A 24,672-nucleotide genomic window follows, 5' to 3' on the forward strand; every position below is an offset into this window, starting at 1 on the left:
GTAATGTTAATAAGGTATAGGGTGGGGCCATGAAATTAGGTGTATGGAATTCTAACATAGGGATTGGTCAGTTTTGCCATCTTGCTAGGCTTAAAACGAGCTATCCCAGAGGTAGAAAGGGCAACCTCACAGAGAAGAGCCAGGAATGGAGCACATCTGGGAATGGACCTGAGATCCCTGCACAGAGACAACAGCAGAGAGATGACAGAAGAACCAAGAGACCAGCATGAGACAGCGTGGTGGGCAAGAAAACTTTTGGGCACAAGGCTTGCTTGCGGAGTGGGTGCACCTATCAGCAGAGCTAAAACAGCTTTCTTTGTAACATCTGCCAGAGGAGGGTAGAGGCCAGCCTGAGAGGCCAAGGGCCAAAGAAAGGAGTGCCTAAGGAAATGGCATACAGGAGGCTGTCCTGATGGAAGAATTGTATCCTGAGCATTCCTGAATCTGTATGGTATGTAACCTATTGTTGTTGTTGTTGTTATTTGCCATCAAGTCGGCCCGACTCACAGCGACCCCTCCTTGGGTTTCCGAGGCAGTATCACTACGGAAGTAGGATTGCCCAACCTTCCTCCCGAGGAGTGGCTGATGGATTTGAACCGCTAATAAACCCTAAAATTGTGAGTGTTGTCTGAGTTCTGTTTGTGGCCATTGTAATGAATTATCAAACTTGGCTGAGAAGTAGAGTGCTGTGGGAGGACGTTTAATGTCAGCATTGGTAAAAAAGGTGCCATGTGTGACCTCCATCTTATAGGAATAAGCCTTGGGCTTCTGATAGTGATTTTCTCTTCCCCTCATGAAGTTAGAGGGGATGGGGAGAAGTTGCTGCTGCCATACCCTTTTTGCAGCTCTTTTAAATCCAGACTGCTCTTAGTGAACATTCTGTTTTTGTAAAAAGTTATCACCATTTACGCTTACACACATTATGTTGTTGTTGGTAGGTGCCATCATGTCGTCTCTGACTCATAGTGACCTCATGTACAGCAGAACGAAACACTGCTGCCAGCCCCACAATCCTTGCTATACCTGAGCCCATTGTTGCAGCAGCTGTTTCAATCCATCTCATTGAGGGCCTTCCCCTTTTCTGTTGTCCCTCCACTTTGCCAAGCATGAGATCCTTCTCCAGGGAATGGTCCCTTCTTACAACACGACCAAATAGGTGAGACCAAGTCTAGCCATTCTCACTTCCAAGGAGCATTCCAGTTGGACTTTGTCCAGGACAGATTTGTTAGTTCTTTTAGCAGTCCATGGTATTTTCAGCATTCTTTGCCAACACTACAACTCAAAAGCATTGACTTTTCTTCAGTCTTCCTTTTTCATTGTCCAGTTCTCACATGCATACGAGGCGACTGAAAATACCATGGCTTGTGTCAAGTGCACCTTAGTCTTTAAGGAAATATCTTTGCTCTTCAGCACTTGAAGAGGTCCTTTGCAGCAGATTTGCCCAATGCTATACGACATCTGATATCTTGACTGCTGCTTCCATTGATGTTGATTGTACACACATTATACACATAGTTTATAGTTACACACAGCATGGTTCATTTGGCCATTCCTACAGACTTGAAACACCTTTGACATTGAATACATATGTTTAGGCTCCAGATGTGTTCTTTTAAGTTAAATAATGTTGACCCCTCCTGACCCTTCTTATATATCTTGACTTCTGCGTGGACAACGCCAAGACATGGTCCATAATTACCAAATTTTTTTTTTGTTTGTTTTTAACTTCTGTGTTGTTGAATTGTCCCCAAACTCATTGGTGCTGGCACTGTTTAAAATGTAGTAGTGTTTACTGTGTATCTTGGTTAATATTTACAAATGCCTAGTATCCATCAACCATTGTTAAATTATCATAGTATGTGGCCATGTTGTTAGAATAGCAAATGTTGGCTTCAGGGGCCATGGTTCTAAACCCAGGCTTGTGTTTACTCTGTTACCTATGGCAAATACATTTTTTAAAACATCTTTTTATATATTAGACAACGAAGATATAAAGTATTTGAGCTGAAGAGGTGGATCAAAGTCACAGAGTTTACTGTCATGAAGAGCCTTTTGCTTCCACACTATCATTTTATAATGAATCAAAACAAACTGAAGACTGCTCATTAAAAGGCCTCAAAATTCCCACTATAGGTAAACTGAACCAGTTGCCAGCCATGTGTGTCAGACTAGAACTGTGCTTCCTAGAGTTTCCAGTGGGTGATTTTTTTTTGGAAGTAGATCACCAGGTCTTTCTTCCAACATGCCTTGGGGGTGAACTCAAACCTCTAACCTGTCCAGTTAGCAGTTGAATGTGTCAACTGTTTGCACCACCCAAAGACTCCTAGAACTGTATGCATTCTTATATACCCAGAAAGGTTATGCAGCCACCAGAAATAATACTTTAAAATGTTTATCTAATGACTTGAGGAAAAATATTAAAACAAAATAAAATTTCAGGTTTCAAACCAATATCTTGATTTCATGGTAAAAAGTAATTGTATGGAAAAAAGTAAAAGTAAATATTCTAAATAGTCTGTGTTTTTCTGTGGGTAGACTGGAACTTCTAACCTTTCAGTTAGAACCCGAGCACATTAACCGTTTGTACTACCCAAACCAAAAACTCACCAAACTCACTGTCATCTAATTGATTCCAACTCATAGAGATCCCCATTGGTTTCTGAGGTGGTAAATCTTTACGGAAGTAGATTGCCCAGTCTTCCTTCCAAGAGTGGCTGGTGGATTTGAACCACCAACCTTCTGGTTAGCAGTCAAATGCCTTAGGTACTACGCCACCAGAGCTCCTTTTGTACTGCTCAGGACCTGTATTTCCTGGGGAGTCTTCCGGTGCAAGCATGGCTCCATGTACCACGGAGGAGTCCTTGATCTTGGTTAGATTTCTCAACAATACAGTGAGGTGAGCAGTGCTGACTTAAGCTCATGGTAGTTGAATAACTAGGTCAAGGTCACAAAGGTAGAACTGGTGGCCCCCATCTACCCTGTTTCCCTGCTATTAATGCACCATTCTCTGGCCCTGTGATCTTTGGAGGTCATGTACCCATCTGGGTCCAGCTTGCCATTGCTATGATGATGGGGCTGTATAAAGTGATGCTGTTTAAAATATATTCTGATGAATTTAATTTTATGGAGTTTATTTTGGTTTCAGAAAATGTTCATGAGGTAGCAGCATAGCCTCAATGTAGTGAGATACACTCCACTGGACAGAAAAAAAAGTGGGCATTTTGTAAGAGATAAAGGGCAGAGAGAAAAACAAAACAAAACATTTTTCATCTATTTTGTCATACTATTGGGTCATATAGGAGCTCTAGTAGTGTAGTGCCTAAAGCATTTGACTGCTAACCAAAAGTCTGCTTGTTCAAACCCACCAGCCACTCCTCGGAAGGAAGGTTGGGCAATCTACTTCTGTAGTGATACCACCTCAGAAACCTAAGGTGGGGTCTTTATGAGTTGGTTCTACTCAATGGCAGTGAATAGGACCAGGACATACAGAAAGCCTAAACATGCAAACTTATCTATTCAAAAGGGACAATTTAATGTCTAAACTAAAAATTTTAAATGATCAAGCAAATGTGCAAGAAGAATGTTGTGGATACCAATGAGGTGGTAAAAATGGCATGGGGGGTGGTGTCTGACCTCTAACTTCACAAGAGGGGAGGAGGATCATTATCTGCACCAACAGCCCAAGGCTGATTCCTGTGAGGCTGAGGTCAGACATGCCTCTACCCTCCAATCTTTTTACCGTTTCTGATACCAACTGCTCCTCCATAGCACTCTCTACATCTCTGCTGGGTTCAATAATTTGTTGCAATGGCCACACAGAACTCACAGACAATACTCATGAATATGGGGTTTATTAGGGGATTAATAGGTTAAAATTCAGGATCAGAAATGACTCAGGATATAGTTCTCTGATCAGGAAAGCTCTTCTCAGCAGTACCCACAGGCATGTCTGTCTCTGACCCTTCCTGGCCTCTTGGTTTCTCCCTTGCTCAGGCAAGTGTTACAAAGCTTTTTTAGTTCTGCTGGTAAGTGCCTAGAGGCACCCCACTTGTGAGTAAGAATCCTCCAGACTGACACCTGATCCACAGATTTGGGACTTGCCAGCCTCCACAACCACATGAGCTATTTCCTTGGCAGTTCATGAGTTCTGTGAAATCTAACAGCAAATTATGGAACCCTAAGATGGGAGAGTTCCTCAACAAGATGGATTGACACAATGGCTGTAACAATGAGCTCAAGCTCAGCAAGGATTGTGAGGATGGTGTAGGACTGGACAGTGGTTCGTTCTATTGTACATAGGGTCTACACCAGTTGGAACTGACCCATGGCACCTAACAAGAAGAAGATAGAAAGGAGAGTACTGAGGGGAGGAGGAGTAGTTAATGTTAGAGACCATGGAGTTGTACCAAAAAAAAAACAAACTCACTGCCCTGGAGTTGGATCCTACTCATAGCAAGCCCTCCTTGGGTTTCCGGTATTGAAATGAGGAACTGACTCATGGCACCTAACAAGAAGAAGATAGAAAGGAGAGTACTGAGGGGAGGAGGAGTAGTTAATGTTAGAGACCATGGAGTTGTACCAAAAAAAAACAACAAACTCACTGCCCTGGAGTTGGATCCTACTCATAGCAAGCCCTTCTTGGGTTTCCGGTATTGAAATGAGTAAAGTAAAAACTATTTCCCCCACCCTGGCACCCAGAAGGGAATAGATAAGTAAACTAAATTACCCCCAACTATTTTCCCACCCCGACAGATGAGTATTCAGTTCCTTAAAGAACTGAATGGAAAACATTCCTTCCTGCAGATGATAGACTGCTAAAAGTATCTTAGAAACAACTTGTAAATTAACTCTGGCCTGGGGACATGCACAATAGGACAAAAAAGGAACAAAAGTTAATTGCAGCCCCACTCCATTTCACATTCACACCCAAATTCCTCAACCTTTTGTGAATATGCACAACCCCCTCTCCTGAAATCTACAGTTTTGATGGCATCTCAGGGAGTTAGATATGAGTACTAAACTACCCCTACTCCTTGCATTGCTGCTTTGCAACAAATAATTTTCTCTCCTCTCAATTTCTGTGTGTAAACTGTTTTGGCCTGACTGCAGGAACCCGCATTTGGTCTGATAACAGTATCACTGCGGAAGTAGATTGCCCAACCTTCCTTCAAGGAGTGGCTGGTGGGTTTGAACTGCCAGCCTTCTGGTTAGCACTCAAATGCCTTAGGCATTATGCCACCAGAGCTCCTATGGAGTTGTACAGCACTTTGAAAAAGTTGAACATTTGGAATATCTTTAGCTTTTGCCTTATAGAGACCAGTGTTGTGCTGGTTCTTCTAAAATAAATTATTCAAGCGGAGGTCAAAAGGAGACAGGAATTTCAAACAAGTTCCCCTCCCACTCTCACCCCAGGTTGAACTATCCAAACCTCTTTGACTCTTTAATTCTTTTGAAGAGCTTCTTTAACACCAGCAAGTCTCCAGAATGAAATACAAATTCAATACGGTCTTAGGTCCTTGTGACCAAAGGAAACACAAATGCACATAGCCCACAGTGTCTTCCTGGTCAGATAATGCTTTCTGCACTGGCTCTGAGGGTTGAGGGTAGGTTGATTTCTAACCATATTGGGGCCCTCCCCTGGAGCATTTCTGAAAGATTCTATAGGCTACACAACTGATCTCCACATCCTGGACCAGAAAGAGGGGTGCTTGATCACTGTGGTCTGTGCCCATTTCCTGGGGCTTGGCTCAAGAGCAGCCTCCTTCCCAGATTATACCTCAAAGTTCATCCTAGTGCTTCCCCACCACCTTCAGCTGGGGAGGTAAGCATGGGATAGCAATGAAAGAAACATGGCTTTGGGAACCTGAGGAAAATCAAAGATGGAAGATGCCTCACTCATGACAGGCATCACTGATTGATCCCAGTACTGCTCAACCTGAGCCAGAAGAAGGGTCCAGACGGACACAAACAATTGATCTGAGTAAGCTTTCCCTGAACAAGCTCTGCTGAACAATTCTCAAATCTTACCTCTGCTTTAGCTACGGAATCATAGTCTTAAAGAGAAAGCCAATGGACTCTTGTTAGTGTGTTTTTATCATTTGTTCTGTCAACCAGATATGAACATAATCAGTTCAGCTTTTCCCTGCAAACTAACTCATATTTCCCAAACCCACACTCTCTTAAGACTTCATCATAGTACAGTCAAGCACCCTTGCAACTTTTATAAAGAAAAAAAAAGGACATGTGACCCAATCATATATCTTGCCCTGGTTTTGAAAGGACCTACCTTTGTTTAAATAACTTTGCAGAACTTTTCCCTCCCCACCCTTTTTAACCCCAATTAACTTCCTCAAAGCTTCTTATGAAAGAAGACCACTATCTTTCTCAAATTGAAGTCTTTGGTATCTCCTCTTGAGTGCCAGGTTTCCTTGCTGCAGCAATTTGGTTTACTCACAAATTAAATCTTTCTTAACATTTTTATAACTCAATTAAAGAATCTGTCATTTAACAGTTATGTAATCTTAAAAATAAGTCTTTTTTTTTTTTAATCTACCAAACTTGAATACATTAAACTACACAGTTCAGTACAAAAAAGGCATTAAATCATGGAAGGTGAGAAGTGAAAAAAATGTGAGCATCTCTCCATCAGAAGCAAATATTGATCCTGGTGCCAAAGAACATTTAACTCAAGTGAATGTGAGATTGTAATATCCATGAGAAAGCAATAGAGAGAATGAATCAAAGCTTCTCTTGGGAATGTAAATGATAGTTTCAGTAATAAAAGTTTAAAGCACTTTTGAGGTTGTTTTGAATGGTCTTTATGTATGTAAGAAGGAGCTCTGGTGGTGTAGTGGTTAAAGCATTTGGCTGCTATCCAAAAGATTCAAACCCACCAGCCACTCCACGAGGGAGAAAGATGAAGCAGTCTGCTTTCATAGAGATTTATAGCTTTGGAAACTCTATGGGACAGTTCTATTCACTCCTAGAGGGTTGATACTTGATGGCAGTGGGTTTGTTTTGGGTTTATGTACATAAATAACTAAATTCTCAAAACTTACAATGTGAACATTTGATGAAGATTGTTCTGGTTACCTAATGTCACTCTGACGGGAATATACCACAAATGGGATGGCCTTAACAAACAGGAATTTATTCTATTACAGTTTGGAGGCTTTAAGTCTGAGTTCAAAGTGCCAGGCTCTAGGGGCTGGGTGAAAGCCCCTCAACCCTGCGCTTCAGCTCTGCTTTCTGCTCCCAGCCACTGAAGCTAGAGGTGTTTCTTCAATCAAACAGCTGCTGGCTGCTGAGACTGACAAGCCTAAGGTTGACAAATAAAAGGCACAGTCCCAATGTTACCAAACCACATGGCAGACCATTAATTCAAGTCCATTAAAAGTCCCAAGGTTGGCAGAGCATGGCAGGCTGCTAAACAACACAACCACATGCAGGGTTCAAGTGTGCCATAAGCTAGAGACCATTCCAAAAGCTGTTTCTTATATATGGGAAACAGACCACATACCCAAAGTAGCTACTCAGCTGATCCAATAGATTCCACCATGGAGTTAATTACCAATCTCACCATGGGGAATAACTACATTCAGCTGCCCAGCCAGTCAACCAGGCCCAGCCAAGTTGACACACAAACTTAACCACCACAGAGATCTAAGGGACAAAAGTTAAAGGAAAGGGAGAATAGAGTAATTCTTTATTTGGATGTGGCAGATTTTGAATTTTTGATCATGTGACCTAAGCTAGGTTAAAGTCACCTTGATATTGTGGATGACAATAAGAACAAGGTTATGGGTAATCTATAACTTTGTTAAGAGGAATATTTTTAGATTTAGCATTAGCAGTGTTTCACTCAGGGGGATTCCCCTGACAGCAGAGTCTGAGAGAGCCTTGGGGCAGATCAACTAAGGGACAGGAGAGTGGGATAGGGACAGAGAGAAAGCATCTTGAGAATGTCATCCACCACCACCCCTCCCCCAGGCAACTGGGGCTGCATCCAGAAGGTCCTTCCAGGAACCAAGGAACTGTCCATAGATAGGGATAACTTGTTTTTGGCTGCCGTCAGACAGTACTCAATGAGACCTCCAGGATGCCAGAGGCTTTTCAGGCAGGACACGAGACTACACCAGAGGAGCTTCCCGGTTGTTATAGGGGAAGCTGGGACGTCTCTAAAGGTGCACCACAGGAGTGGTTGGAGTGTCCAGAGTCCGGGTGGTGGGCAGCACTCACCAGTCAGGTGCACAGGAGCATCAGGGAGTTGGGGAGGGGGATGTCTGGGACCAACTCCAGAGTGACCAGTTCCTGAGTGACCTGGTGCGGGCCTTGGGCAGGCTCACTGGCCCAACTTGCAGTTGTTGTTGTTATGTGCCATCGAGTCGGCCCCGACTCATAGCGACCCCTCCTGGGGTTTCTGAGGAAGTATCACTACGGAAGTAGATTGCCCCATCTTCCTTCCCAGGAGTGGCTGGTGCCTTCTGGTTACCAGTCAAGTGCCTCAGCCACTATGCTACCAGAGCTCCTGAAACTTGTAGTGCGGAGCAGTAATTAACAAGCCTGTTACCCAGAGACCAAGTTACAAACCTACGTGTAGCGTGCAATTCCGTTTTACATTTAATACTTTAAAGTGGTGACATCATTTTTTTTTTTTTTTTTGCCTTGCATTTGTTCAATTTTGTGTGTTAACAGGTTTTGATAATGGCTACCACTGACCTCGCATGGAACCCTATTACGCCCTAGGTAGCACCGAGGCAACTCGCTCCATCAGTAGATTGTAGTGCCCCGTACGAGGATCGGGGGTAGGGACGAGGGTGCCAGGGATGGAGATAATGGGGAAAGGGTGCTTGGGACAGAGGTGCCTGGAACGAGAGTGTCCGCAATGGGGCATGGACCAAGCGGTGACATACAGCAGCGAAACCTCGCTGAGGGATCCTTCCCGACTACTTCACTATGTTAGGGTCAAACCCAGAGAACATCCCTCTCCTTCGTTAAACCCCTCCCCAACTGCAGTTGTCCCTCCGCCGCGCGTGCGCACTGGGCTGAACCGGAGCGCAAGGGGCGGGTCAAAGGCAGAGAGGGGGGGGGGGGGGGGGGGGGGGGGGGGGGGGGGGGCGAACGGACGGAGCCGCGGCTGCGCACTGCGCGGCGCCGTCCGCCCAGCGGGCGTTTCCGGCCCTGCGGCTTTTCCGGCCAGAGATCGCTGGGCTGGCGTTGCTGACGGCGCCTTTCCTGACGCACTGACCGACCGAAGACTGACGACCCGGACCCGAGCGACCATGGCATACAGCGGGGCCCGCTGGCCAACGCCACGCTGGGCGCTGCCTTTCGGCGGCTTCGCGCTGCTTCTGCTCCTTCCAGCGGCCCCCGCGCAGCAGCCGCTCGGGGCAGGTGAGGGCTTGTCGGGCGCGGGCGAGGGCGAGGGCGAGGGCGAGGGCGAGGGCGAGGGCGAGGGCACTGGGTCGGTTAAGGGGCGGGGTTGGGCGCAGGCACGGTCGGGTTAGGCCCCCCTGGCGGAGCCTCTCGAGCGGCTGCGCCAGTGTTGTGTTGACCTCGCCCGGCGGCGCGCGGCTTCCGCGACTAGTTCCCCCGTGGACAGGGTGACTCTCAGACTGTAGGGAGAGCACAGATGTTCGCTAGAGCAGGAGGCGGCTAGGGGCCCCACACCTTTCCCCGGGATTCCGGAGCGCGGCGAACTGAGAGACTTGCGGCCGAGAGCCCCAAAGTTGGGATGTTCCCCGATAGCTACACCCAGTCCCACCACCCAAAATGAAAACCACACCCGCTGCCATTCAGTTCCTTCCGAGTCGTAGCGACCCTGTAGGACAGAGTAGAACTGCCCCACAGAGTTTCCAAAACTAAATCTTTACGGAAGCAGACTGCCTCACGCTTCTCCCCCAGAATGGCTGGTGGGTTTGAACTGCCTCTCTTTTGTTTAGCAACCAAAAGCTTTAACCGCTGCGCCACCAGAGCTCCTTAGTTCTGCCATAGCAGGGGCCTTATTTGCGCTGGGGGCACCGGACGTCAGCAGAAGAGACGACACGGGCAGGTTAATTTTTCGTCTTTATTTAACTTTTGCTGTCCCCCTTGCGCAAGACTGTAAGACAAACCCATCTCGAAAACCACGACCAGTGACCAGCGCTGCTGTGGAAAGTGTCCGCGAGGATGCTGTTTGTTCTTTCGGCGGATGGTGCCTTGTCACAATGCCTAGCGAACTGTCTCATTTAATTTCTCTGCCACCGTGGAAGAAAACGATTTTTTTTCTCGGGTTTAGATTTGAAGTCCTGAAGTAGAGCTTAAAACCTTGCTCGAGGTTCCACAGCTGGTGGTAGGTAGGTGAAGGGGCTTGTTGAGTTTTGTTCCACATTTTTCTCCTATTCTATCTAGGGTCTCCTTTCGTGATCTTTTCTCAGAGTGGTTCGCAGTGGCGACAGGCACCATCTAGTTCTTCTGGTCTCAGGGCTGTGAAGGCTGAGGTTCATGTGGTCTATCACTCCTTTGGACTAATTGTTACCATGTTGCTTTGATTCCATGCACTTTTCTTTGCTCTGGATGAGAAGAGACCAGTAGTTGTACTTAGGTGGGGGTTCATAAGCTTTTAAGACTCCAGTCACTACGCAGCAAAGAAGGATGTAGAATATTGTCTTTGTGCACTAAACCCACTGCCATCAAGTTGATTCCGACTCATATTGACACTGTAGAACAGAATAGAACTACCCTATAAGGTTTCCAAGGCTGTAAATCTTTACAGATGCAGACTGCCTCATCTTTCTTCTGCAGAGTGGGTGGTGACTTAGAACCGCCAACCTTTTGGTTAGCAAGCCACATGCTTTAACTGCTATGCCACCACAGCCCCTTCTTTGTGAACTGTGTTATGCCAGTTGACCTTGATGTCCCTTGTGACTGTGGTCCTGAGTTCTAAGGCCTAGCGACTCATTCCCTCAAGGTGTTTGGTTATAGTTAAGAAGTTTTCATACATGGATGTTTGTCCCTTTTAAGCAAGGGATTCAGTATCTCTACTTTCTAAACTGCAGCACACTTTTTTCCATTTGTTTTTCCCACCTGTTTATGGTGACCAGTCCTGGAGCCACTATGTTGACCAGCAGGCTGAGTTCCTGGGAAGACTGACCAAGAAGAAACAAGTACTTGAGATGCTGGTTGTATGTTGAAGGACAGTTGGACGGGAGGAAACTGCATGGTCTAAGGCCCAAAGAGTTCAAGAAGTCTAGGGAAGTTGAGTGTTGCTGGGGAGGGAAGTAGTGAGAAGTGGGGCTGGAAAGGGGTAAGGAGCTGGGTCTCCATGCAGGGAAAATCATGCTTAAGTGGGATTTAAGCTCCCACCTCTGGAGTCTCTATTGGGGTCCCTGTACTTGATGGGTGCCATGGACTTGATTCTGATAGATGCCCAGTGAGGTCTGAGTTTCATGGAAACAGTGCTGCCTTTTTAAAAAAAAAAAAAAAAAACGTAAAACCAAAAACCAAACTTATGCTGTTGAGTTGACTGACTCATAATGACCCCATTTGTCAGAGTAGAACTGCCACCATAGAGTTTTCTTGGCTGTAATCTTTATGGAAGCAGTTGCCAGGTCTGTCTTCTGCAGAGCTGCTGGATAGGTTCAGATTGCCAACCTTTTGGTTCGTAGCTGAGCACTCAACCGTTGCACCACCAGGGCTCCTAGTTGTGGGTAATAAAGCCATACGTAGGTAAGAACGTTAAGAAACATCACTTTCCTAACCTTTAAATTTAAGGATGACCTGCCTCTAACTGGAGTGGCAAATGTGTTCAGCTCAGGTTAGCCTGGGTTCTGCGGAGGTCTATTTAATGCCAGCCTAGCGAAGCACCTTCTCTGTTGACCTTGCTGAATATTTGCTCTAGGTAGGATTGTTCTCATCTGTTCCTTTTTACCTACATCCCTATATGCTGCTTACGTATTAGTGACGTTAGCAATGCAGTCTTTTTGAAGTTTTTTCGTAAAGAAGTTAGATGACAGTGCACTAGGAGCTTTGGTCTGAGCTCTGAGGACAAATGTGGAATGAGTAGTTTTCACCAAACAATGGGTGTCTGCCAAGAGCCTGTGATCACACCAGCAACTCTTTTATCAGTGGTTTCAGAGCATGCTTGCTGGCATTAGAGGTTAAGTGGCAGAAAGACAACCCTGAAGTGGCCAGCCCAGGCTCATGAAAATATGGCTTGGCTACTCTGATTCTAGCGCTGCATCTGGATATCTGAAGGTGCGGAGACTCTATGAAATGAATGCAAATGGACTGTGACAGTTAAATCAGAATCAAATTCTAATAATTCAGTGCTAGCCACAGGGCTTCCTCCACCATTGATCCAGCTGAAAGCTGTGGAAGTTTGCTTCCATTCACTGGAGTCACCTGCATGCCTCTCGGCTACTTTCCAGGTTTCTGTGTGAGCAGGTGCCGTTTCTCTCATCAGCAACAGTCTTCACATGGTGGGGATGATAACACGCTGTCCTGGAGGACACTGACCTGTGTTCCAACCTGTGGAGGGCTGCTTATGGCAACTGGCCTCTCCCTCTTCCTGCATAGAATGTGATGTGCTCCTTGCCTCACTGTAGGAATATGACTGTTGCTATTTTTAAAATGTTTTCCTTGCAAGGAAAATGAATTCAAAGAATACATCACACCAACACTGTGTGTGTGTGTGTGTGTGTGTGTGATTTGGGTGAAAGGTTACAGAGCAAATTCACTTTCCATACAGGAGTTCGCATATACTTTGTCTCCTAACATTGACTACAGTTTACCCCAATGCAACAGCTCCCCTCCCACTTCCTCCAGATAGTTACCTCTTCCCTGTGTCCATCCCTCCATGCACTCCTGCCCCCTGAGCCATCTCCCTGTGCATAAAGAGCCCTTCTTTCTCCCATGATTGTTCTCTCCAGGGAGTGTATCTACCTGGGGTAAATGTTCAGCTCATATGCCTGTCTTTTGTTTGTCTGGAAGCCACAGGAGTGGGTTCAATTCCAGATCTGAATGGCTGCTAGAGACCATAGTCTCAGTGGTTCCATGAGTCTCTATCAGACCAGCAAACCTGGTCCCCCCCCCAAAATGATTTTGAGTTTTGTTCCACATTGTTCTCCCTCTCTATCCAGGATCTCCTACATAGATTCCCCCTCCAAGTGGTTGACAGTGGTAGCTGGGTACCATCTAGTTCTTTGGGTCTCATGGTCATAGGCTGAGGATCACGTGGTGTACCATTCGCTTGGACTAATTGTTTCCATGAATCTTTGGTTTTCTTCATTCTTCTTTGCTCTGGACAAGGAGAGACCCATCGTTGCATCTAGATGGCTGCTTGCAGGCTTTTAAGATTCCAGTTGCTACTCACCAAAGTAGGAGGTGGAACAATGTGTTGTGTAGTGTGTTTTGCCAGTTAAGCTTGATGTCCCCTGTAACTATGGTCCTGAGCCTACGTGTTCAACTACTCGCTCCCTCTGGGTAGCTGGCTGTGTCCAAGAAGTGACTGCAACCTTGTTTCTTGTCAGCTCTGCTATACACCTGGGGAGTCTTACAGAACATACAAATACACTTGTAGAACCATTGTCTGCCAATACCATATACATGGTCTTGGATACACTCCCCCCTGCATAGATATACCTAATCCTTCAACCTGTCCACCCATCTATGCACCCATATATCCATGTTTGCCTTCACTGACCGCAGTACTATATGTGCAAAAGGTTCATCTTTCTTGTCTGTACCTCCCATGTACCTCTCTATGTCTTCCTCTTCTTCAGTGCCACCATGTTGATCACTCACATTTGGTACATTGCCTTTCTCTTCACCCAAATCAGTACTTATCTCTACCTATCTAACAGTGTTCCCTGCTCTCCTCTCCCACCCCAAGTAACCAACAAGGAAAATTTCCTTCTATATATAAACCTTTCCTTGACTTTTTACAATAACGGATTAATAAAGTATTTGTCCTTCTGTGATTGACTTATTTCACTCAGCATAATGTCCCCCAAGTTCATTCACGTTACGTGGTGTTTTGCAGATTCTATGTTATTCTTTAGAGTTGCATGGTGTTCCACTGTGTGTATGTAACATAGTTTACACCAACACTTTTTAATGTTTTCTTGAGTGTGGGAGAGTCATTAGGAACCCATGATGTATCAAAGGTCTTTATAGGAAAATTAATGTAATTTAGAGAAACCTTGATGGGCACCACTCAAATTGTATATGTGGTTGTTGTTGTTACGTGCTGTCGAGTCGGCCCCGACTCATAGCGACCCCTCTTTGGGTTTCCGAGGCAGTATCACTGCGGAAATAGATTGCCCTATCTTCCTACCGAGGAGTGGCTGGTGGGTTTGAACCACAAGCCTTCTGGTTAGCAGTCAAGTGCCTTAGGCACTATGCGACCAGAGCCCCTGTATATGTGGTTAGACTTGTCCAAGGGCTTCATTTGCCTGTGTGGCAGGAAGGCGGTCCCGGAAGGACCTTGTGCTGCTCCTGAAGAGAGAACATTGTGGCTGAGGCTGGTCAGCAGGGGTGAAGGGTCCTGCTCTGTAGTCAGACTTCGGATTTGGGGGGCATCTGCCATCTGAGAAAGGTCCTTGAGTCTGTCTTGCTTGCTCTTTCAGTAAATTGTGTAAGATGTTATAAGTATACACATGGAACATCCTTTTGATGTATGCTGCCATTCTTCTTTTCTTCCTTTTCTACCAAGATAGCATGATGACAGGGACTTTTTGTCTACATGAATTTTCCCCTCATTTCTTAACCTGAAATGGACAATGTTAGTGTTCTCCATATGTCTGTCACTGGGCTGGCTGGTATGATGCTGCTTTAACAACAGGCTTGTCTATGGCAAGGGGCAAGGCACACTGCAGCCCTTGGCCTGTCTGACATGTGACACATATTGGATAAATAATAAATTTTATCTTTTCTTTATTTAAATGTATCTCTTTACACATGCTTGTGTGTGTCCTTTGTACTTAATAAATTAACTGATGCACCTGAAACTTTAGGTGAGAAATCAAAAGTGGGGCATGGTTTAGTATCTCTTAACAAAAGGACCTTTTTTGTCTTTTTATATAGTTTCCCCAAATGAACGAGATGGTATGTTCTCTTGCTATTGATAAATAGGGTCTAAGGGAAGACTTTTGGTCCTAGGATTTCAGAAGTTAGGACATTGGTCTTAGCATTAGACTTAAGAAGTACAGGCTTCGTTTTATTATCTCTAGTTTTAAGCACATGGTTTTTGCACCCTGTGATAAGAGGTGTATTGACCTCTTAGAGAAAGCAAATGTTGCTTGGCTTTGAGAGTCAGTGGTTAGTGCATTTTCCTGTCATACTATGAGATGGTGTGGTTTTTCAGATGCGAGACCAGCATGGCTTCCCCCAGCTTTTGCAATGACCTGAGTGAAGACTGTAACACTGACATCTCCTTTACATCACAAGCCTGCTTTGCCCTCATTTGTGCTGGCAGCTGTCAAGGCCTGAGTGTACCCCTGGGCTCTCCCATGATTCCTGCTGGCCCAAAGTTGCCAAGCCTTGGGGGGTAGTGTAGAGTTTGTAGTATGTATCTTGGAGCATAATTCTTTTTGTTCACACGTTGTTGTTGTCGTTATGTGCCATCGAGTTGGACCCAACTCACAGTGACTCCTCTTTGGGTTTCCGAGGCAGTATCACTACGGAAGTAGATTACCCAACCTTCCTTCTGAGGAGTGGCTGGTGGGTTTGAACTGCCAGCTTTCTGGTTAGCAGTCAAGTGCCTTAGGCACTACGCCACCAGAGCTCCTGTTCGCATAAGACCAGTCATCTTAGCTATCCAAACACAGCTTTACAAAGGAAAATCTCCATCAAGGAGCGCCTACTCCCCAGCCTCCCTGGCTCCCATGGCTTGGAGAGGTCTAGTTTCTGAGACCGGTGAGAAGGAAGTATGTCCTTTCTTGTAAATGATTTTTAGAAGCAATTGCAAGTGGGGCATGTTAGGCAGCTGTGCCGATTTCCTCAAAGCCCCCCCTCCCCAACTCCCTAGTTAGGAAAATTCCAGAGCTACACAGAGGTTGACAGCCCAGTTCAGTGAACTCCTGAATTCCCTTTTAGAGTCACGTTTGCCTCATGTGCTTTGCTGCTCTCTTTGAGTATTTGCTTATTATTTTTACCAAAGCATTTGAGAATAAGCTGTGATGTGACCCTTCACCTCTGAATTCTTCAGGGTATATATCTTAAGAATGAGGATATTCCTTTATGCTGCAGTATGATGATCAAAATCCAGACATTTAACATTGATCTGATCTTGATTTGACATGTACGTCTATGTACACATCCAACCAAGTATCCTAGTAATGTCCTTTTATCCTCACCCTGACCTCATCCAGGATCACATGGGACATTTAGTTGGGAGAGTCTTTTTACTCTCCTTTGAGCAGGACTAGCTCTTCAGCCTCTCCATTTTCATAGTGCTGGCTTGTGGAAGGCCCCTGCCTTGGTTTGGGTGCGTCTCGTTATTTCATTATGATATGATACAGGAGCCCCCACAGCCAGCCATGATGCAGTGTCCTCATTATGCCCTCAGAGGAGCATCAGCTGCCACTTTGTCCTATTGTTGTGTTGCTTACAGGTTACTGGGTGATAACTGATCGTGTTCAAAACAATTCTGCCAGGTTTCTCTCCTGTAAATGTGCTGTGTTTCTCTTTGTAAGGGATGATTCATTTGTGGAAGGGGCTTTGAAACTGTAAGATCATGTCACTCCACAGCCTCCACTGCAGGTAATTCTCACCTTTAATTACCTGCAGGTAATTCTTTACTGGGATGACTGCAAAATGGGATACTTCAACTCACCATTGCTCCATGTTTACTAGTCGGCCTCCTATTTACTTCATGTTGGTATGAATCATGGACTGTTTTATTCAGGGGTGATAGTCCATTCCTGTCATTTTGATGTTTAAATTGTCCCAGATGTGAGCAGGAGGACACACTGCCCTGCACGCGCGCACACGTGTGCGCACACACACACACAAGGCTGGCTTCTGGGTTTTGTCATCTGCCCATCACTTGTGAGCACTCTCTCACTTTCTGGCACAATAAGCTATTCAAGGCTGAACTTGCCCTTTCCCAGCCCCAGTCCTGGTATTCACCATCTCTCCAAGGAGCAAGGAGCCCTGGCTTCTTTTAAAGGGGAGCAGTGTCCAGAGACCACGGCCTGGGCACTGGGTGTGCCGTGCCTCTGCTTCTCCGGATTGTGTCTAGGCCCTTCTGGGTTCCAGAACTAGGAAATCAAATTTTCACATTGAGGGTTCATATTGGTGCCAAGTCCTCCCCATTCTTCTGCTAGCGCCTCCCTCTGCCCCCCCTTACCCCACATTGTGCCTCCCTTCCCCCAGTGCCACATCACTGAAGACTTGAAACCTTAGCAGCCCTGTCCTCTTCCTCTTCTTCAACAGCACCCAAAGGTAGTTTAGTGGTTGTCAGTTTTCCTTAACTTCCCTTGGCTGAACAGAATCTATGGTTCTGAAATTTTCAAATTGTCCAAAGAAAGCTTAAATAAAATTTAACAGACCACCCTCAGAGACTCTGAGAAGCACTGTTTAATATGGCCAAGTAGGATTGCTAGGTCAGAGGGTAGGGGTGTGTGTGTCTTGTGAGCAGCTGCCCTCCCTTTTACCAAGGCAGTGGAACCATTTCACACCCCATCAGCACTGTGAGAGTTCCAGTTAGCTCCATCCTCACCAACACTTAATACTGTCATCCTTGTAATTTTAGCCATTCTGGTGGGGGCGTGGTGATATATTTTTGGGACTTGAGTCTTCATTTCCCTGCTGATTTTAGCACTGAGCATAGAGCTTTTGGTGTGTGTGTGTGGGGGGGGGGCTTGTATATGTGTGGGTGGTGTGTTTGTGCTTAAGGGGCGGTGGGGAGTAAGCCATCAGCATAAGTAAGCATGACAACATACTGGTGGTCTTTTATATATTCAGCCCTTCTTTTCTAATTAGCTTGAGTTCCAAAGCTGTGAGTTGGTTGGAGTTTGACTCCTTCCTGTAGCAGCTGTACTGCGAGTTGTGGTTAGAGCCCCAGGGGCACTGCCACCCACATGATTGGAGCAGCTGATTGCCTGGCACATCCCACACTGTCTTGGGGAGGATGATAGGGGACTGAGGCCTGTGATTAGTCACAGGTGCTCTGTGTGTGGGTCTGAAAATCCTGGTGGAACGTCATTGGCATTACTGTGGTGTTGAATGGGGAGACTCTGGTTCCAGAGAATATCTGCTACGAAGCTGCAGGTTTTAGTCTGTTAGTGATTATCCCAAGATGCAGTGTACCTCTTCTGCGCTCCAGCAACCTGCAACACTCCCTTCTTTTTTGAATCATCTTCCTCCAGGACACCTTATGAGGGTGGGAGTATTTGTGCACAGCTCTTGTGTCCCCTTGGTGCCGCGCTCACAGCGGCATTTGGTAAATGCTCTGTGTATGTTGGTGTACCCTGAAGGAGGTGTGTTCCTGGGGGGGGTGTCTAGGGGAGAATGTTTGTCTTGTGATTCTGGATCATAGTTGAGCTCCAGGGTGATTCATGAATGTCCCCTGCCTCTTGCGATCTAATGTTTATGTCGCAAGACTCTCATTGATTTACTTATCTTTCCCCACAGCTTGCTCTCAAAATTCAAATAGAACCTGTGAAGAGTGCCTGAAAAATGTCTCCGTAAGTAACACAAATTGCCACCTAATCCTCAGATAGACACTCTTTTTCTAAAGCCAGAGTCACTTAATGGTTCTGTTATTTGGGATTTATGGAGGTATTTTTCATGACAGTTATTAACAGTTATTTTGGCCTTTCTTGGGCATATTAAACTGTCTCATGGAAAACTGCAGGTATCACCTGAAAATTGTCCATTCATGATATTTAGCTTTTGTGGTGGAAGAGTTTCCCAAATGGCCATGATAAGGAGAGTTTTAGTGCTGTTGATTAAATACAGCCAGAACCCATTATAAACATAAGACACTAAAGTGGGCATTATATAAATAGCCCTGGGTAAGCCCGGTTTCCTCTGAATATTTCTCGTTAATAGACTTTCATGGTAACCTGGGACAAAAAGTCATGATTTTATATCCTCCTGAATTCAGTTGAACTGCTAACTTCAAGATTTAAAATATAAAGTGAGATCTTGGCTCTGGCATCATGTGTAAGTGCCACTTCAGGCACAGTTCAGGTATCCCCTCAATGTGGGGCAGAGGGGTGTCAGTCTCTCCCAGTGCTTGCTGATTCTCTTGACCACATTCTAGTCCACTGTGCCAGGGGAGTTAAATACTCTTGGGGCTGCTTTATGTACCGTTGACGCATATATGGTGGGCTCTGTGTCACCCTCAACCTAACATATTAGGGAATTGAAAGTTTGGAACAGACACTTTTAGCCTCAGTTACATCACCTTTCAGCTGGGTGCATTAATAACCCACATCTTAATGTGGCTATGGAGATTAAAGGCTAGATGCAAAGTACCTGACTAAAAGCAGAGATTGTCATGGTAATGATAATCTGTTCATTCAATATGTAGTGAGTGCCCACCATGGGCCATACTTGTCCTGGGTGCTTATGAGATGTCTGAGGAGGACACAGATACCTGTTCTTGTATAAGCATTGTGTCCAAGGCACGATATACAATGCACAAGAGGTTAGGGCTATGTATGTGATAGGAGGAAAACTGCCCAGCAAGGGAAGAAGGTGAGGAGGGTTGCAGTTTGAAGTAAGTTGGTAAAGGCCTTCTTGAGAAGGTGATGTTTGTCAGAGAAGGTGAAGGAGCCTCCCGATGTGCAGGGGAATAGCATCCAGGCAGAGTAAGCAGGCTGTGCAAAGGCCCTGGGGAGGGAGCCAGTTCAGCACAAGGAAAAAGAGTCTGAGGTTCCCACGGGCCTTGGCTTTTCCTTTGAGTGTGATGCTCTTGAGCAGATGAGAACCACTAGCCACCGTGCTGTGAACAAAAAGATGCTGAGCAGGACTGAGAGCAGACTGGTTGGGAGGCTGAGGCCGTCTTGGCCATCCAAGGGGAGGTGCTTTGCTCATAGGTCATGAGCTGGTGAGGAGTGTTTTTCATATTTCACTTAGATGTTCATCCACTGCTTATTTCTTTCAGTGTCTTTGGTGTAACACCAATAATGCATGCTTGGACTACCCAGTTCGAAAAATCTTGCCACCTGGGTCTCTTTGTAAATTAAGTTCTGCACGCTGGGGTGTTTGCTGGGGTAAGTTGTTGTTTTAATTTACTTCTTGCAAAAGCAGTGCTTTTTTAAAATTTCTGATGTGTGCTCAGTTAACATAAATTGACAGAAAACACTATCCCAGTAGCTCTGTGACACTCCCAGCAAGATGTTGGGAAGCCAGTGTTAGCACACCAGGTCTATGAGAACAGCTGGAAGCCGTGGGGGAATCTGGAGGAGCACCTTCTAGGCCATCAGCCTGGGCACTGAAGTCTCTCCACATCCTAGACAGTCTCAGCACATTCCACGCAGTTGGTGCTCACGGCTCCTTAGGCCTATATGGTTGGAGTGGTGTTGACCTTGCTTTCTCCCACTCTAAACAACATCACAGAGAGTGGTGGTAGGGATAGCCTTAAAGTATTCTGCCTTTTCAGAACTTTAATGTCCTAACTGAGCACTAATTCTCCTGACACTGGCCAAAATGCACCAGCATGTCTGACTTGAAGCTAATAAGTCCCTTCTCCTGTGGGACTTGACCATCTCAGAGGCTCAAAGTGAAAAGTTGCTTACTGGGGGTCTTACCTGGCCAGCACAATGATACCCCAGAATGCCATCTTAGCCACTTGTGGGCAGGTGTTCATCTTCTGAGTCTTTAGTTGTGGCTTTTGGTCAGTCTTCAAAAACTGGTGAAGACTTGAGGGGTTTCCCTAGGCTTGGTTTGTTTGTTTGTTTGTTTTTAAATCCTTCTATAGTAGGAAGGAATTTTGACTAAGCCTCAGTAAAAAATACAAGTCATTTATATAGTGTCTCCTGATCTGGGAATAACATGATTGTATGATATAAGAGGCAGTTTGGCATATTAGAGCTCCAGTGTGCACCACACAAACATTTCAGCTGAAAAATCAGTATAAATGTATTTATTGATAAAGTTAAACTAACAGGAATAGTACGTGTGAAATGTGTAAATATCAGCTCATTGACTGGGATACCCTATCACTGACCTTTGTAGATTTGGAGAAAATCTTGGTCTTGTTTCATTCATTATTAAATGGTTCATCGTGAGTGTGGATAGACTAGAACCCTCATACACTGCTGGTAGGACTAAAATGGTGCAACTATTGTGGCAAATGGTATGGCATGTCCTTAAAAAGCTAGAGATGGTAATACCATATGATCCAGCAATCCCATTATTAGGTATACATTCTAGAGAAATGAGAGCTGTGATACTCACAGATGTATGTACACCTATGTTCACCACAACACTATTAACAATAGCAAAAAGATGGAAATAACCTAAATGTGGATCAACAAACCATGGTACTTACACACAACAGTGGTATACTACACAACATTAAAGAACAATAATGAATCTGTGAAACATAACATGGATGAATTTGGATGCTGTTACGCTGAGTGAAGTTAATCACAAAAGGACAAATACTGTGTGAGACCACTATTGTAAAAAGTTAAGTAAAGGGTTTGACAAAAGAAATACTCTTTGATGGTTACTAGGGATGTGTGGGGAAGGAAGGGTAAACCACTAACTAGATAGTAGACATATAAATTTGGGTAAAGGAGGGAAAAAAACATACCCAAATAGTAGTTCTACTTTTGTCCTCAACAGAAGGTTGTTTCTTCTTGGGACTCCTGTACAGTTGAAGTCAATCACTGAAATGGTATAGAATGCATAGACTGGCAAAAAAAAAAAAAAAGAAAAGAAAGCGTTTGTTGTGTGACCCTCCACCATTTGTTTGTCATTTTGTTGTGCTGTGGTGGTTTGTATGTTGCTGTAATGCTGGAAGCTATGCCACCAGTATTTCATATACCAGCAGGGTCACCCATAGTGGACAGGTTTCAGTAGAGCTTCCAGATTAAGGGAAGAAAGACTTGGCAATCTATTTCTAAAAAAATTGGCCAGTGAAAATCTTAAGAGTAGCAGTGAAACATTGTTTGATATAATACTGGGAGAGGAGCCCCTCAGGTTGGAAGGCACTCAAAACACGACCAAGGAAGAGCTTGCTTTCTCAAAGCAGAGTCAACCTTAATAATGTGGATGGAGTAAAACTTTGTTGTTGTTGTTGTTAAGTGCCGTCGAGTCGTTTCCGACTCATAGCGACCCCATGCACAGCAGAACGAAACACTGCCCGATCCCGCACCAGCCCCACAATCCCTGCTATACTCGAGCCCATCATCGCAGCCACTGTATCAATCCATCTCGTTGAAGGCCTCCCCCTCTTTCGTCGACCCTCCACCCTACCAAGCATGACATCCTTCTCCAGGGAATGGTCCCTTCTTACAACATGACCAAAATAGGTGAGACGAAGTCTGGCCATTCTTGCTTCCAAGGAGCATTCTGGCTGCACTTCCTCCAGGACAGATCTGTTAGTTCTTTTAGCAGTCCACGGTACTTTCAGCATTCTTCGCCAGCACCACAACTCAAAAGCATCAACTCTTCTTCGGTCTTCCCTATTCATTGTCCAGCTCTCACATGCATACAAGGTGATTGGAAATATCATGGCTTGTGTCAGGCACACCTTAGTCCTCAAGGAGATATCCTTGCTCCTCAGCACTTGAAACAGTTCCTTCGCAGTTGACTTTCCCAATGCTACACGTCGTCTAATGTCCTGACTGCTGCTTCCGTTGGCATCGATTGTAGAACCAAGCAATGTGAATTCCTTGACAACCTCAATCTTCTCTCCATTGATTGTGATGCTGCTCATTGGTCCAGTTGTGAGGATTTTTGTTTTCTTTATGTTGAGATGTAATCCATACTGCAGACTGTATTCTTCAACCTTCATCAGTAGGTGCCTTAAGTCATCCTTAAAGTAAAACTTTAAGGTCCTTCATTTGCTGATAGGGCACAACTCAAAATGAGAAATAGCTGCAATATCCATTAATGTTCAGAACATAGAGGGTACTAATGTAGGGAAATCGAGAGTTGTCAAAAATGAAATGGAACGTTTGGAGATAGATACTCTAAGTATTACTGAGCTGAAATGTTCTATGGGCCACTTTGAATTGGACAGTTGTGGTGTACTACACTGGTAATGACAAATTGAAAAGGAATGACAAAAAGAACTTTCAAGATTTATCCTAAAGTACAATGCTGTCAGTCATAATAATACCCATACACCTACAAGAAAGATAGTAAATGCATCTATTATTCAAATTTACACACCAGCCACTAATGCCAAAGATGAAGAAATGGAAGATTTTTTTCTTTTACTGTGATTTGGGTCAAAGTTTACAGAGCAAATTGGTTTTCCGTTCAGTAATTCATGTACAGCTTGTTTTGTGACGTTCATTGCAGTCTCCACAATGTAACAGTACTCTTCCCACTCCTCCCTGTGTTTACTGTTTTCATTTGTCCTTCTTTCCTATCCCTTCCTACTTTCTCAGCTTTGTCCCTGGGCACATGCCACCCTTTTGATCATATGTGATTGATCGTTCTAATGAACACCTTCCTGGTGTTATCATCCACCTTACACCCTGTCTGTTATTTGGCTGAAAGTTGAGCCATGAGGATAAGTTCATTTCCAGGCTTGAAGAGTGTCTAAGAGAAGAATTAAAGATTTTTACCAATTTCTGCAATCTGAAATTGATCGAGCATACAATCAAGATGCACTGATAATCAGTGGTGATTGGAATGCAATCAAAGAAGGAAACAAAGAAGGATCAATAGTTGGAAAATAGAGCCTTGGTGATGGAAGTGACACTGGAGATCACATGATAGAATTTTGCAAGATCAACAGCCTATTCATTGGAAATACCTTTTTTCAACAACGTAAACAGTGACTATACATGTGGACTTCACCAGAAGCATTACCTAGACATCAAATCAGTTATATCTGTGGAGACAATGAAGAAGCTCAATATCATCACTTAGAACAAGGCCAGGGGCTGATTGCAGAACAGCCCCATCAATTGCTCAAATGCAAGTTTAATTTGAAGCTGAAGAAAATTAAAACAAGTCCTTGAGAACCAAAGTATGACCTTGAGTATATTGCACCTGAATTTAGAGATCATCTGAAGAATAGAGTTGATACATTGAACACTAATGACTGAAGAAGACTAGGTGTTTTATGGGAGGACATCATACATGAAGAAAGTAAAAGGTCATTAAAAAGACAGGACAGGAAGAAAGACCAAAATGAATGTCAGAAGAGACCCTGAAACTTGCTCTTGAATGGAGAGTAGCTAAAGTGAATGGACAAAATCACCAGATAAAAGAGCTGAATAAAGATTTCAAAAGGTGACTCAAGAAGACAAAATAAGGTATAATGAAATATGCAAAGACCTGAAGTTAGAAAACCAAAAAGAAGAACATAACTTGGCATTTCTTTTTTTTTTTTTTTTTTTAATTTATTTTTATTTGGGTGAAGATTTACAGAGCAAATTCACTTTCCATACAGCAGTTCACATGTAGTTCTGTTGTACATAAGGTTGTTGAGTCAACGGTAGATGAGAACAATCCAGGCTAAGTTAAGTTCATGTGATATATTTAGGGGCAGAA

At 44.6% G+C, this 24,672-nt stretch overlaps 1 protein-coding gene across 1 annotated transcript in view; it reads left to right on the forward strand.

The window, feature by feature from the left end:
• Positions 1 to 9,281: 9,281 nt before the first annotated feature.
• Positions 9,282 to 24,672, forward strand: part of LOC103203634 (PTTG1 interacting protein) — a 38,339-nt gene continuing 22,948 nt past the window's right edge. Inside the window, exons 1-3 of the mRNA XM_007948712.1 lie at positions 9,282 to 9,393; positions 18,616 to 18,668; positions 20,096 to 20,204. Of these exons, the coding sequence (XP_007946903.1) occupies positions 9,282 to 9,393; positions 18,616 to 18,668; positions 20,096 to 20,204 (274 nt within the window). The remainder of the gene's footprint in view (positions 9,394 to 18,615; positions 18,669 to 20,095; positions 20,205 to 24,672) is intronic.

This window comes from Orycteropus afer, unplaced genomic scaffold, assembly GCF_000298275.1.
Source record: "Orycteropus afer afer isolate SDZICR_OR568_19922 unplaced genomic scaffold, OryAfe1.0 scaffold00219, whole genome shotgun sequence".
NCBI classification, from domain to species: domain Eukaryota; kingdom Metazoa; phylum Chordata; class Mammalia; order Tubulidentata; family Orycteropodidae; genus Orycteropus; species Orycteropus afer.